Below are 16,457 nucleotides of genomic sequence, written 5' to 3' on the forward strand. Positions count from 1 at the left end.
CCCACCAGTTGGGAACCTGTAGTAGAGGACACTAAACATCCTCCTAGAGATGCACCAGCAGCCAAACACAGCTGTAAACACACTTCATCAATTCATTTTAAAATATGGTGCTAGCTGTCTCTCCCAGACAGTTTGAAACTGATGGAAAAGAGCGAGCTTCACACAAAGACTGGCAGCGGTCTTTGGCCTCTTTTGGCCTTAAGCTCCATCAGAGGTGAAAATCTGTAACTTCAAATCTGACACATTTACATCTTGTTTCGTTTGTGAGCTTTAGCTTCAAAGACCAGTCTTCATATTTAAATAAGCTGATGGAATTGCAACTTGATTTTGAACTTGAAAATAAGAACAAGGTCTTACTGACAGACTTATTTCAGATTTATTTCGGACTGCTTTTAACCTCTTTAACTGTGCACTCTGCAGTTTAACACATGTTGGATCTAAGTCACGTACCTCACGTGTCCAATTTGCAGAATGCAGATGTGACGCTCACCAACATCAGTCTTAAACACCTTTTATAAGCCAGGCTGTGGAGGGGTCCTTAGTGGGACTCAGCACTAACATACATTCACTCTCACTGACACTGACTCTCTGGAAACTGACATGCAGTTGATGTACTGTGTTGTAGGAGATTTCTAATGTCTTCTTTCTTTTGATTTCTTCTGACACACAAACACACAGTAAATGTGATGATGATGATGTTGGTGGTGATGAAGGCAGTGCTATTGTTTCTGCTGTTTCCATGGCTCTTTATGTGTCCTGTGTGCAGGAGGCCCCTGCAGGCGGCCAGTCCTCATTATGAAGCTGTTGAAAGTGTTCAGATCAGCCCGACACCTGCTTCTCATTGGAACCAGCAGCAGCTGCTGCCTTGTATTCCTGAAAGGGAAGTGCACAGCGCTGCGATAAAGTCGGCCTGCCTTTGATCTTTACACAAAAAAGGAGCTGTTGTTCAGCTTGATCTCTTTTTCCTTTTACGTGAGGGAATCAGGTTTAACTACACACACGTGTTGCTGCTGCGAGCAACATCGCTGCTAGCTGCTGCGTGGCTGCTACTCCTGCTACTGGTGTAACCTGTTGTGATCTTAAAATGAATTCAACTTAAAGGAGTCAGCAGCATTGCATCGTTAAACAACCTAAAAGAAACATGAACAAAGAATAAATAAACTCAGCATTGAAAAGACTCATAAGAAGACGTCAGAAAACTACCGCAACAGGAAGCTGAAACCAACAGAGTGCTGCAGGGATGATGGTTTTTGTAGGCCGATGTGGAAGTTAGCGTCACCCTTGAGTTTACACAGCATTTATACAACATTTCTTTTTTTATCAATTGGGATTTGAAATCCTCCTCCATATATACAGTCAATCAGACCCAAACTGGCCGAGGCGCTCTGAGCATGCTCCACAGTTTCCGCCCCGGGCTTTGACCCGGAAGTCCAATAGCATTAAATGTGTAAGAGAAGAAGAAGCCGGTAACAACATGGAGAAATCTACATCCAGAGCCGTGACTTTTTGGACGGACCAAATGTACAGAGCTGTAAAGTTGTCCACCATGGTAGCAGTTAGCTGCTAGCTAACCGTAGCTAACTTGTTTGTCCATTGTTTGGTCTGTGACGTAATAGGTCAACAGGAAAAAGGTCCAATACTAACAAGCTGAAAGGGGGCATATCTCCACCTATCGTAGAGGAGTCGCACATACTTGGCTCAATAAATGGATTCCCCTCCCGTGCTTGTATACTGGGACAAGGACAGTAGGCCAGTTAGATGTCCTCGTCCAGCTGGGACTGTAGCTCCACTTCACTGTGACTGGAAACGTACTGACTGTGACACAGAGTGAGTGCAAATACAAATGGTCGTTTGGGTGAAGTATTCCTTCAAACTCTTAAAAACCCAAAACCTCTACAGCCACACTATGACACTGACAGAGAGAGACAGGAGAGACAGGAGAGGCAGGAGAGGCAGGGGAGAGAGAGTGGATGACCTGCATCAAAGGGCTCGTGTCAGACTCGAACTCAGTGAGGACTCAGCCTTAATGTCACAACACATTCTCACACTCTCATCACATATTGACATTTGGTCATGGACCTCCAAGGTACCCTGGGTGTGTTCAGGGACGCCGTGTCAACTTCAGCCTGTTACATGCATTGTCTGTTTTCAAAATACACTTCTGTTTTCACAGGAAATGTACAGTTTGCATCTGTGGTTGTTAAACCAATCCACCACCACTCCCCCCTGCCCCACTCTGACTTTCGCCACCTTAATTTTTATCCTTGTCCCTCCATGTGTCCCCCTGACGCTGCCGGTGCCATTAAACTACAACAGCAACCAGCCGCACATCAAGCCAACGTTAAACAATGCCTTTTTTTGTTTGTTTCTGATTCTGCAAGTCACTGGCCAAGCGCCGGGTTTCAACGACTTTGGAGTGAGACCTGGCTCAATGTTACGCTCCTCAGCCAGTGAGCTGCTGATGTGTCCTGCAATGTTATTAGTTCTGTTGGTATTTGGTCATAAACCAAATTATTGCACACAACAAAATGAAAAGTGACCAACGTCAGCACGAATCATCCCTGAGGGGAACATGACTGTTTGCACTGAATTTTGATCAGTTGAGTTTTGTTGAGATTTTTTAGACTGGATCAGTCACACTGATAACATCGTTAGATAACTACACTGCAACAGCTGCTCTGTGGAGTCTTCTGTGTGTATTCTTTCTGATTTAAATGCTTTGTTAATATTTCATTTAGTTTTTTGATGCTGCTGCAGTTTGTCCTTATGCTGCTCCTCACACCTACTGGTGACTCATTTGAAGTGACATATGATTATAGCCTGTGTGAAGTTACTCATTAGTTTCAAGGGAAAGTGTTGAAGGTGTGTGTGTGTCTGGTCGTGCAGCATGTGGGTGGCAGGTTGTGTGTGAGAGGAGGAAACTTCTCAGTTGGTAAGCATTTCAATTTCAGTGTTTTTAAAGCATCCTGAGCGCTCAGCGGGGCGGGGGGTCGTTTCTCCTGTAAAACCAGGCTGAAGCATCTTGAATGGATTGTACCGTTACTATAGCAACTCTGAACAAGGTTTCATGTACACGTACAGCAGCAGCAGAGGCTCACAGGTACACAGCTTTAAAAACCTGACTCATGAAAACTGAGACGTGTCTCTACAGCAAATATAACATGAACATAATGGATCAGTTGTGTAACCTGACAGATCTGGAACACACTGAACAGGCTGAACCTTCTGACACCCTGAGAAGCCTGTTTTTTTATCCAGTGGACCCTCAGGATGTCGTTTTCTCTCAGTTCTTCAGTCCTGGGTGTAAAATGAGAGAGCAGCTCTGACCACAGAGGTAATTAGACTGAGACAGGACAGTTATGAAGCCAGAGCATCGCTGTAATTATACCTCATCCTGTGGAGAGAAAACAAAGAGTCAGAAGTTAGATTTTATAAAGAAAAATGCTGCTTTAGCTGCAGACTGCTCTGGAGCAGCCTGATGCGACTCTAAGGGACCAGACAGCTGTTTTAGCATTAACAAAAAAAAATCCAACTGATTCAGTTTGACTTCTTTTGTAAGAATTTCAGTCTGCAGAGAGATGAAGCTTTCTGATGATCCACCACAGAAAACATTTAGCAAAAGCCTCTCTGTGCTGGTGCATTTAAGGACACCATGACATCAGGATTTCTAAATGAAGGAATCCTCTCACACATTTTCTTTCCACACCGTCACCTCTTTCTGTCTCTTGGTGCAAAGCTGCCAAATGTGGCTGTAACAAAGCCGGTGTTCTCAGCTGTTGATGCTGCCTGGGTTTGGCTCGAGTGTAATCTGTAATTGTGTGGGGCCCGAAAAATACAAAATAAAAGCTTTACTGAAAAAAAAAAATCAGTTTCATCTCAGTTCCCAGGACAGTGTGTGAAACCGCCAGTACAGTTGTGCATTTATTTAAGCTTGAAGACAGTGAATCCAGCTTTTATCTGTATCGTCTTCTTGTCTTTGAAACATCCTTTTTAAAATCTCAGGGGCCAAATCAGTTCACAATTTGTTCATAGTATCGTAAACTTTTAATCATTAGTTTTTACCCAGTCGCAGCAGCCCTGCACAGGTCAAGTGTAGGCAGGGCGTTTCTAGGATTTTAGGATGTTCGGAGCTTAGCCCAGACCTCTGTCAGGGGGGCACGGAGATCCTCTCCTGGCACATTATTTAAATTAAAAAAAAAAAAAAGGACGATTTTAGTCGACTCAGAATGATGTCAGTCGAATCAGATTTAACAAATATTCAATTATTCTTTCCTTGTTTTCCATATAGAGTTTTAAAGTTTGGACGGGGCTCAGCGGGACGTTCAGTGTGACAGTAACATTCACGTAATGTGGCAAACGAGCTAACTGCACCAACAATGCATTGGAAGTGTGCAACAACATTTTCTGCTGACAATAAATATCAAACAAAAGCCAGAGACTGTGTCCCGTTAAGTTGCTGTCAACTGTAAATTCACCGCTTCTCAGCAGAAGGCAGAAGGTACAGTAACGTTATTTTGGAGCCTTACGGTGCTGAGCCTCGCCTCCTTGGGCAGATGCACCAAAGAGCAGTGTGAAAGTGAGGAGCACTCACGCGGAATGCACACGTCTTCAGTGGAAAGTCCTTTTTTTTGTGACCCTTCCACCACCCCAACCTGCCTCCTTACAAACGCTCGGACTGCTTCCTTGTTTACTGCTCTGAGCACATTGGTCATGTGATCGCAGCCTTTCAAAATACAGGGATGTGTACGAATTTGGGTGCACTGGTTTTTATAGACAGCCTGATTAGAAAGTGGTGAGGGGGCCACCCGGCACCCTATCACCAGATTTAGCCCATGGGCCGCAATTTGAGTATCACTCATGAAGTTTTTTTGTTTTTTTTCTCCAACATCTCAGGGGACACATAGTAAGCATGGCGTCTGGGGTCCTCCCTGAAGGTAATCTGGGCATTTCCTGCATTGTGGTTCATTTGTATGCACCAGTCTCTGATGCAAATGTCACGGTACTCCCTGCTGCTCACAGCTGCTTCATCTTCTCTCTGTTTCATGGCTGATTGCAGACGTTGCTTCTGAGGTTGCATGCAGCCACTTTGCTGAAGACATTGCTGCAACTATGAGTTGCATTTTAGTGATTCATTGACATAAAAGTCCTCTGCTCCCATAATGCTTTTACTGTGTCCAGGGGGGTGTGTCCCCCTCAAAATCTATGTCCATGTGATGAGACAAAAAAAGTTTCATCTGGTTGTTGATCCTGATTTAAAAGGTTCAAGATGAGTCCAAGGCCACATCCAAAACCTGAAGCTAAAAAAAAAATCAGCTCCCCCTCTTTCTCTGACTCTCTGTCTCCCTCCCTCTCTCTGTCTCCCCCTCTCTGTGTCTCTGTCTCTCAGCAGTGGAGCTGCTGAGCTGTAACACTTGGGAGAAACTCTTGAGATCCGCGGCTGTGCGCGCGGGGAAGAAGAAAATCGTTTCTTCTTTATTAAAAACACATAAACTTATAGTGAATAATGAAGGAACTGTGCTCTGAGGCCTTGCTGCTGTCCTTTGCACATTTATGTTTCCTCTGTAGTTTTCTGGACGGCGCTCGCGCTCAGGAGGCTGCAGGTGATGGTGATGCGCTCCGGCGGGGGTTGACATGGCAACATAACGGGCAGGTTTTTAGCATCCTGAGCCGCGGCTCTCAGTACCGGCCGTCCAGCAGGAGGCAAAGCGGGTCACCCCGCCGCGGTAACCCTGTGGTCGTCCTCAGCAGCAGCAACGACACGGTCTCCGCCGCGTCCCAGAGCTCCCCGCGGGTCCCCGCCACCAGCGGCACTGCGCAATTGCGCGCAATGATGCGCCAGCCGCGGCCTCAGGAGACAACGTCCGGCAGCGAAGGGGACTCTGCCCCGGTCCGACGGGAGGACATGATGGTCGGAGATGATCCATACAACCCGTACAAACCCTCTAATTATTATCCTTATTATAACTACTACAACTCGTACTACAGACCCAGACCCAGGACTCAGCTCGGGCACGGATACGGAACCAGCTACCACCAGAACGGTGAGAACACACCTTTAATCCCATCAGTCTTTCGTCTTTCCAAGATAATAAAACTGAAGGATTCGTTCTTAATTTTTCTGAAAATATCCCAAACCAAGGTAACTGTTGTAATCGTTACAATATGAAATGTTCGGTTCATGTTTGTTTCTCTTCATGCGTAAAAACTGAGTTTAGAGTTCAGCCTCCATTCAACTGTAAAAGTTCATGAAAGCAGTTATTGCCAGTTTTTATTGGCTCATTATTTCTGTGCAGGAGTTCATAATCTCTTTCATATAAGACCGATTTTTCAGTTTTTACTTCTTTCATTAAATTCAGGATGAATTTCAGATGGATTCTGATGATTGGCTCATTTCATTTAGAAACTCTTTCACTATATGATCAAGCACTGTCAGCAGGGGCTCATAGTGGGGGTAAAAGAGCTGAATACTCAGGGCTCCAGGGGGAGGGGGGCCATAAAAGGCCTGGAATGGAACATTTGGTTTTGTTTGCAATGTGTAATTTCTAAGTGGTGCCACCAAAATGAAATTGGTGAAGAAAAAAAGTTAGAAAAAAGAGAGACTGGTCATGTATCGGTTGGGCCCGACCCGATCTGCTGGGGTTAGGCTGTAATTTCTCATCATTCCCCCCCACCTTGAATCGGGTCGGGTGATAGAGCAACTGAGGGGTGCAGGGGAGAGGGAGAGAGCACAAGAGAGAGGAATGGAAAATGGAGAAAGAAAGAAAGAGGGGGCTGCAAGGCGACTTTGTTGGCTGGCAGTGTTTCCTGCTGCCTCCCCAGACAACTCATCCTCACTGTGACCTCGTCACATGTCCACGTTTGGTCATGGACTTTCCACGGGTACGTCCCAAGTCCCTTAAAATTACTGCTAACCACCTAACCTAGCCACCTTACCTAACTGTTTAGTCCCTCCCACTTAGGAAAACATTTAAGGAGTCAGGAGTTAGGAGTGAGGAGCGAGGATTGCTGATAAGAGACATGAGACAGCCTTACTATGAAGCGTCACATAAAGTGACGTCCTTTTCTGGTGACGGCGGCACCTATGGGCGGCACAGCTGGATCTGCTGCATAACGTTTGGCGTACATCCCAAGTCACATTATATTCGCTGATCAAAGCAATTGTTGGACCCATCCACTATGCCCCCCACCTGCCCCACTCGGACTTTAGCCACCTTTACTTTTGTCCTTGTCCCACCACGTTTTCCCATGATGCTGCCAGGCGCCGTTAAACTATAACGGCAACCAGCCATGTATCATGCCGACATTAGAGGACACTTTTATTGTTGGTTTCAGACGCGGCAAGTCACTGCCCCAACTCCGGATTACGACACCTTTGGAGTGACAGCAGGCTCCCCCAGCAGTGGAGGAGTTGTATAACATGCAGCAAAGAGCCGTGATCATCATTTACACCACATTGCCATGGATCGTCATGCACATTAGACACAGAGGGGTGCCTGTTTGTCTGGACACAGCTGGAAAACAGGGACTTCTGAACTTTTGAAGCACAGCAGTATACATCGCATGTCAGGTGACGAGGAACAACCGATCACAGCCGATGGATATCTTTCCCTTCATCCATCAACACCAGTCTGTGGTGAGTATGCAGGAGAAGTCACCGGCAGTCGGCCCAGTGAATGAAGTTATTTTTTCTCAGACTCCAGCTGCTGTGAGAGGCAGCAAAACATCCTTTCATTTTATAGTTAGAGTTTACTAATAAAACTCTCCACAGTATGAACAGTGGTTACATGAGCCTCAAAACCAGACACAACTCAGCCCTGAGCAGAGTGACCGTCCTCTACTGACCAATCAGACTGCAGTGTTCACAGCTCCACCTTTTAGTACCACATCTGTGTGCTAGGTACCCCAACAGAGGGGGGACCAGACATGGGGACGCTAAGGAACGCTTCTGTTGGTACCATCCACGACTTTTCACAGTGGGAACAGAAAAAAGGACCGGACTCCTTCACTCTGAAGCACTGAGCTGATCAGCTGTCTGCAGTGTTCACAGACATCTTTAACACCTCACTAGAGACATGCTTCGTTTCAGCCTGCTGCAAACCTCCACCATCATCCCGTCCCCAAGAAAACAAGGATGTCAGGATGTAACGGCGTGATGTTCCCATCTTATACAGGCAGTGTAAAAGGAGTTAATGTCCATGTGTTTAACACTGACGCACATGTTGAAGTCTTATCTCTGCACATTGCACACATTTGCACTGCTGCAAACTTTTTCACACCCCCTGACTATTACCTTTGCCCATCCTGCACAAAACTAAACAGTTTTTGAACTCTGAAACAGCTGTTATTCATTTTTTAATGTTACAGTACTTTGTGTGAGAGGAGATACGTCTCCAGACCAGCAGGGGGCAGCACTTTGTCTTCCTAACCCAGCAAAGACAACAGGAGATCCAGTATGGCAGAGAGACAAACAAAAACAACCCAGCGTGACATTTTTAATCATCTCTCGTAGAGGTTTCACTCGTCTGAACAGCCAATCAGAGCACAGAGCTCTCTCTCTGTGATTGGCTCTGCAGTTGCTGTACTCTCAATGTGCTGTGTGCTCCTGTTTTTAGGTCTCCCTGATCTGGTTCCTGATCCATACTACATCCAGATCGCCACCTACGTCCAGAGGATGCCCATGTACAACCTGCGCTGTGCTGCCGAGGAGAACTGCCTCGCCTCGTAAGAAAACACCAGCCTGGTTGTCACAGTAACGTTTCAGTTAATCTGATCATCAGGCTGAGATGAGACACACTGGACTGCAGCGTTTATCAGAAGCATTTAGTGACTGGAGCATCAGAGAGTTTGACTGATTTTAACATGTTGAGGTTTGAAATAAAAGCAGTTCACTCGCTTCGTCTCCTCTCCTCTCCTCTCCCTTGTCTCATCTTCTCTCCTCTCCTTGTCTCCTCTCCTCCTCCAGCTCCTCCAGCTCCTCTCAGGATTATGACACCAGAGTTTTGTTGCGGTTTCCTCAGAGAGTGAAGAACCAGGGCACAGCAGACTTCCTGCCCAGTAAACCTCGATATGCGTGGGAGTGGCACAGCTGTCATCAGTAGGTCGTTCACACAGCTGTTTAATACGAGCGTCCCTGTTAAATGAACCATTTTTATTTATTGTTGTTGTTGTTCAGTCACTTCCACAGCATGGACGAGTTCAGCCTGTACGAGCTGCTGGACGTCCACTCTCAGAGGCAGGTAGCTGAGGGTCACAAGGCCAGCTTCTGTCTGGAGGACACTTCCTGTGACCCAGGATACTACCGCCGCTTTGCCTGCACCTCACACACTCAGGTATGAACACACATCAGGATATCTGCTCTGTCACACTTTGACAAAAGGCCCAGACACACCAAAGTGACTTCAGAGCACTAGCAGGGACAAAGGCCTCCCTGGCGTCACCTGACGTTGCCTTTTTTTGTGTGCTACAGGGTTTGAGTCCGGGTTGTTACGACACCTACAACGCTGACATCGACTGTCAGTGGATTGACATCACAGACGTCTCTCCTGGAAAATACGTCCTCAAGGTCTGTTCATCTATGGACAAACTGCTGGCTCTGTGTTTCTGAGATAAGCTGTGAAATCTCACTAGAGCACCTAATGTGGATTAATCCACCGCTGAAAATAGTCCCCAACGAATGCATCGTTACCTTCTCTTTGTTTGATAAAAACTACAGTGACTAGCTGTTTCAGGAAATTACTTAGCCTTTCAAAATGAAACTATGTATTTGTGAAGTTTTGTGGAGCGAGTGAAGGTGACCTCATGTGTCATCTCGGCAGGTGACGGTTAACCCTCGGCAGCAGGTTCCAGAGTCCAACTTTAACAACAACGTAGTTCGATGTGATGTCCAGTACACCGGCACCGCCGCTCACGTGTCTGGATGCACCATGACATCGTAAGAAACACTTTCTTCTTCTGCAGCTATTAATTTGAGCTTTATTGTAGTATTACTATTTTTGCAATAACAGATGTAAACAATCAATACAGCTTTTTAAAAATTGTTTTCCTTGTAATTTATACAGTTTTTTTTACATACTTATAATTCAGTTTTGTGACTGTGCCTCTTCATGTGACATCACTCAGTCCCAGCTCGTTTAAAACACAGATTTTGTCTTAGATTTTGTCTTTAAAACATGTCCTAATTGTCAAATTCACCTTAAACCTTCAAAGTGAAATACTTCCCCTGTTAAAGGTTCAGTGGTCAACATTTAGGGGGATGTAGTGACATCTAGTGGTGAGGACTGCAGACTGCAACAAGCTGAAACTTCTCCTGGTTAGAATTCCTTCAGTGTTCATTGTTCAGAAGGTTTTTACCAGGAGTCAAAACCACAGAGGTCTCCTTTCCAAAACAAACAGACCAGCTGATTTCAACTCGTAAAAACTCTGAATAGAGCAGTTTCACATCAAATAATCTGTGTTTTTTCTAGGGCTGACCCAAAAAATTTGAAGCTTCGAAGCTTTGTTTGATGGATTCGATTGTGAAAAAAAAAATATATATTATATTATATTCAGCCTTTTTTTTCCCCCGTATTTTTGGGGGACCTTGAACGCAACACTAACCCCATTAGGCCGAGTAAAGAAGTCATCTGGTCTGATTGTTGCATGAATTGCCTAAAAAAGTTTCACAGTAAATCAGAGAACAGGGATATTATTATTGCCACGGGTTATTTGAAATGGACAAAGGTATTCTTTACTGGTGAGTTAAGGGAGAATAGCTATCATGTAATTAAAAAAGAAAACATCTCCAACAAGGAAATAGAAAGCCCGACGTGCAATGAATGGAGACCTGTTATCCTGCTTGAACACAGACGACTAAATTCTTTCAACAATGTGACTCAAAATAATGTTAAAATAGATTTTATTGATGTAAAATAATATGCTGATGGTGACATTTTCCACCAGTCCGCTGCGCTCTGAGTCTGGTGTCAGTGACACATGCGGCTCTGAGTCGCGCATCTGTCTGCTTGCGCTGCAGTGCGCGCCGAGGGTTTTAATTTTTAGTGTTAAATCAAAAGTTAAACACTACTTATCAGCAACCAGAAGTGTTTTTTGTTTGTGAATATTTTTATTTTAATTCTAGAGTTGCAAGAAACTACCTTTTCACCATAAATTTTAAGGTATTAACTTTTTTTCCCGCTCACCCCCAACTCTTCAATCTGTGATTTTATTGGCTGTTCCTCTAACAATAGGCCTATATGGGACCCCAAATAAGCCTTCGTATCAAACACATTAATCCTACAAGTCATTTACCGTCTATTATGTGTTCCACTAATGTGGAATATGTGCAGTTTCTCAAAACTTGTGGTTTCTTTTAATATGAAAGAGAAATAAGATTTTTAACTAGGGTCTGATATTTTGTGCTAATTTTTTAACAATCAGTACTTTCTATTAGTGGTTGATTGTGTTGTTCTTTCATTTCTTGCAGCTACTGAGAGGAATCCTGGAGTATGAGCTTGAAGACGAACACAAACGGAATAAATGGGAAACGTTACAGAAGAATGAAGCTTAAAGTTACATGTGACTAACAATTCAATTATAACCAGATTAAAAATCATCATTAAAAGTGACATAAAACACCTGAACCAGATTATTTTAGTCCAAATGAAATCTGAAGTCAGAAACAACACTGACTGATCAACATAGCTGGATTACTCAATAATTACTGAGGATGGTTTATGTGTCTGAGAGAATGAATGAAAAATAATGCACCAGGATTAATGTACTTTAGTAAACTCAGAGGATCTGTTCTGCACCTATTTGTAAATCCCTCTTCAAGTTTTTGTGTAAAGTTCTTTGTAAGATCTTAAAAACTACTAACTAGCTTCAAATTAATGTTTTTAGCACATCAGATGCAAGAAAAGTTTTTATCAAAGGCAATCTATGCAACTACAGAATATAACTGTAGCATCAGCAGCTGTAACTTGAATAAACTAAATAAGTTTTAGGGCTTCAAGAGTAATAAACTCACCTGCCTATCATTTTGTTAATGTAGGAATATCTTTGCTTTATTTATGTCTGTATACACAGAGAAGTGCATTTCTGTCAGAGTTCATTTATCAAGTTTAGGATGAGCATAACGTTAACGAATTTGTATTGTTTTGTTTGTTAGAATGTAGAATCTTACCAGTTTGTTTACATTGATCAACCAAAACTTTAAAACCACTAACAGGTGTCACTTGACACACTCCGTCCATCCAACCACTACTGTAGATCAAGTACACTGATGCACAATGCCACACTGCAAAAACCTGTTCAGGAATGGCCTGAGGAACGTGACAAAGAGCTCTAAATCAGAAATACTCAACTTACAGCCTGCAGGCAAAATCTGGCCCAGTTTGTTTTTACTTTTAATATACATTAAGCTGCCTTTTCACTGCCGTGCGGTAACTGTTCTCAAAAGCAGCTGCTGCAACAACAGTCCAGTGCTGTGATGACGGGCAGGTGCCTTGGTGAACATCACTGACAGAAGTGCCATGTAAATAACAGCATACTGTAGTGACAATTTAACAGTCTGATGTTTGGAGTAAATGTTATCGCAGCCCACTTTTTCTTCTGGTTGTCGTTAGTTGTTGTTAGCACTGTGACGTACAACCCCAGGTATTCAGACACCAGCATTATCAGCTAAGCGCAGCAAAATCTGTGCGTGTTGAAGAGGAACAGCTCTATACCCCTACTGCTTTAGTTGAAACCACTTCCTCTCTGACACTTTACTCACACTGAAATGACTGGAGGATGTGAGTTAATGCAGATGGTGTCAAAGCAGCTTAAGGAACCAGAGGGCATAAAAAACCCATCAAAGTAGAGCTTGTTTGTCAAAGTGCCAGGAGGCAGTCCCCTGGATCCTGTGACAGATGTCTGTGCTAAACCACAAATGTCCGTAAATCCTAGAAATGCCCCTGCATACATGTGCGGGGCTGCTGACTGGCCCCTGACCTCCTGTCATTTTACAAAAAGTGGCCCCCGGGCAATGCAATTTGACCTGGCCTCCAAATTAGCCAGAACACAATCTAATCAAGCATCCATAGGATGTGCCAGTATGCTTACTTGCATTTCACAGGAGTCAAAGGATCTGTTGCCAACCTCCTGGTGCCAGACACCACAGGAAACCCCAGAGGTCCTGTGTCCATGCCTCGACAAGTCAGAGCCAAGTCCAATCCAAAGAGGCCCAACTGTGGATCAGGGGTACCTCTGGGGTATTGGTAGGTCCCACAGATGCTCCATCAGATTGGGATCTGGCTAATTTCGAGGCCAGGTCTATGCTTTGAGCTCTTTGCCACAATTCTTGGGCAATTCCCAAGGAATGCAGACCGTTGAACTGCAACAGATGGTGCTTCTCAAAGTCAAGAATGCTTCCTTGGCAGGACAGGTCCTTCCAAGTTGGGTCCTGCAGGACAAGATGCAAGACTTCTACCTAGCATTTGCTGAGCACACATTGGGACAGGCTAGTGAGTGCACAGGTGTGCATCACTAAAGAGGCCCCGCCTTAAATTCTGGCAAAATATGTGCAAAGACTTGTGGGTACTTCATGCCCATTGAGGATTCACAAGGGCATCCTTGAAAATTCTCTGAAAGAAGGACACCTTCTTTGGTAGAATTCAAAGGATCCTTGACATTGAAACAGTCCTTAGGTGGGATTTCATGATGTAGTCTACTTGAAATTCAGTTGTTGAAGAACCTTTTCTTGACTTTGAGAAGCACCAACTGTTTGAGTGGGTGTAGTGTGTCAACTGGCATCTACATAACTGCCAGGAACAAAGGTTTCCCAGCAGAACAAGATGATCAATGTTATTCACTTTATGTGTCAGTGGTTTTCATGTTTTGGCTGAACAGTGTATGTCAATAAATAACAGCATTTGGATTGCGTGTCAGGTCAGCCATGTCCATGTTTACTCTCACACTGCAAACAGGTCATGTATAGACAAGCAAACATTAGTTTTGTAAGTCAGGTCATGGTCAAACTTTATTTTGCCTAGGGGGGGATTTGTTGCACAGCCTGCAGTAAAATAAATACACACCAAAACTCACAACACGTCCATAATCAAGCAAACATTATACTGTCGAGGAATGCAGTAGTAGCACAGACAAATTCTCCCATGTGATCGCAGATCAACAACCAAAAAGACATTTCTGTGGTGCAATACCTGTTTTAATTTAGTGATGTATAAATCTCCACTTCTAAAACACTTATAACTGATGTTAAAGACTTAACCTACGAAGAGGCGGTGCAACCTGGTACTTTACTCGAGTATTTCTTTCCAGGGAGAATTTCTACTATTTACTGGTTACTCACATTTTGCTTTGGCCACTGACTTTTTTTATGCCTCCACACCAGTGATAGCTGTGGCTGGAAGCGCCAAGTTGTCAGGTTGTCTGTCAGTCCGTCCCATTGTCATGAATGCAATATCTCAAGAATGCCTTAAGGGAGTGTTTAGAGATTAGGGTTCATAGGTGAAAGGCCAAGGTTGTTGTGACCTTATCTATGTCATTTTTGTGAATGCGATATCAAGAATGCCTTGAGGGTTTTTTTTTCAAATTTGGCACGTGTTCCCCCAAACTTAGGGATGAACTCTCAACATTTTAGTGGTCAAAGGGCAAAAGTCAAGGTCACTGTGACCATGCATCCTTCTCATTCTTGTGACCATGATGTCTCAAGAACACCTTGGAAGAATTTCTTTTAAATTTGCCGCAAACATCCACTTTGAGTCAGGTTCACTGTGACCTTGCGTCCTTCTCATTTCATGACCGTGATATCTCAGTAAGTCCTTGAGGAAATTTCCACACAAACGTCCGCTTGGACTCAAGAATGAGCTGATTAGATGTTGATAGTCGAAGGTCAAAGGTCACTGTGATCTCACAAAACATGTTTTTGGCTACAACCCAGGAATTCATAAGCTAATTATGACAAAATTTCACCCAAATGTCTGATGAAATAATGAAGTGATGACGATTTTTAATTTTATATCCAAAAGGTCAAAGGTCAGCTTCACTGTTACATCATCATGTTGTGCAGAAACACTTTTCTGCCTGTTACTCATCGTCATATCTCAGGAACAGAAGGGGAGACATTTGGTCAGATACTGAACTGGTGACTCTAATCTTGAAACTGTGCTGATTGTATAGATCTAAAAACATGAGAATCAATCACACGTGTCCTAAGGTCAGAGGTCGAGATGATGAATTTATTAGCTATAAAGGCCTCTGCCTTTACATTCAGTTTTTTTTCTTTTTATTTAGTTTTCTCACAATCAGGATAAAGTTTATTTGTGATGTGATTTAATGCCAAGAAAACATTTTTTTTCCCAGGATGTAGAGAACGCACTTTGAGAAAAGAGATGTCTTTATTATTTTCTAATCTGAATCTCCATTAAAACCACTTCCTCATGATCACAGAATAATCATCACACATAGAAACAGTTACTTATGTGCATGTTCTCTCTGGGCTTCTGGCTTCTCCTTTAATACAATATGTGATTTAATATAGTTTTAATGACATTTTAATGTTAATTTGATATTTTGAAATTTGAGAATTTCCACTACTTCTGTTCTAAACTCATGTTGTTTTTCTCGTTAATTGTTGGTGCTGTAGATCTTCCGTATTTGGTGTTAAAGGTTGTTTTCACTTAGTACCATTTTGTGTCCCTAAACTGATCTAACCCAGAACACTCATCAGAGGGAGACAAAATGAGCTGCTGGTGGAGATCCTACAATGTAATATGTGCCTTTCTGTTGGTGAAGCTGTATAGAATGTGTGTATACGGAGTACACAGCATTTGTACTTGTACTCGACGACCTGTGTCCACACGTAGCTGCAGAGCTGTATATAGGCGAGCCCACGTCTTATGTTATCAACCTGCATTGCTGCCTTATATCACATTAATAAAGCTTGCTTGAATGTGAACAGTGTTGACTCTGAATGTGTTTACCCTCATTATATTTCCATACACCTGACCGTATGGAGATTTTCAGTTTGTCCACACAAATATTTAGTTTCACCTGAGCAGAAACTCAATATTTGAAACAAACAAAAAAAAACACCTGATATTTACACACACACAAAAATTGTTTTTGCAAAAGTATGCAAATGGAAGAAAAATTCTTATGGTAACAGAAATGTAAACTAAAAGGACATTATTTTATGTGTGTGTGTGTGTGTGTGTGTGTGTGTGTGAGATAGACCATATTCAACATGGCAGGGTGGCAGAGGGCGGTTCTTTTCCCATTCTTCAATATCTGTTTCTTCTTTTTTCTGCCAAAGACACTTTATTATGTTCGATACTGCTGTATTCAACTGTCTGCAGAAAAGTTAATAAAAAGATTAAAAACAAAAAATTTTTTAAAAAACGTACCCGCCTTTGGGGGCACAATCCCGGCTGAAAAAATACCAATGGGTCACTAAAAAAACACGTTTGGTGGCTGAAAAG

At 43.3% G+C, this 16,457-nt stretch overlaps 1 protein-coding gene across 1 annotated transcript; it reads left to right on the plus strand.

Moving 5' to 3' along the window:
• Positions 1–5,360: 5,360 nt before the first annotated feature.
• lox (lysyl oxidase) lies at positions 5,361–15,934 on the plus strand. The gene is made up of 7 exons (XM_033618596.2): positions 5,361–6,041; positions 8,613–8,721; positions 8,963–9,094; positions 9,173–9,329; positions 9,467–9,562; positions 9,816–9,931; positions 11,462–15,934. The coding sequence occupies exons 1-7, from the start codon at positions 5,504–5,506 to the stop codon at positions 11,466–11,468; spliced, it is 1,155 nt and encodes a 384-aa protein (XP_033474487.1). The 5' UTR covers positions 5,361–5,503; the 3' UTR covers positions 11,469–15,934.
• The last annotated feature ends 523 nt before the right edge of the window (positions 15,935–16,457 follow it).

This window comes from Epinephelus lanceolatus, chromosome 9, assembly GCF_041903045.1.
Source record: "Epinephelus lanceolatus isolate andai-2023 chromosome 9, ASM4190304v1, whole genome shotgun sequence".
In the NCBI taxonomy this organism is placed as follows: Eukaryota; Metazoa; Chordata; class Actinopteri; order Perciformes; family Serranidae; genus Epinephelus; species Epinephelus lanceolatus.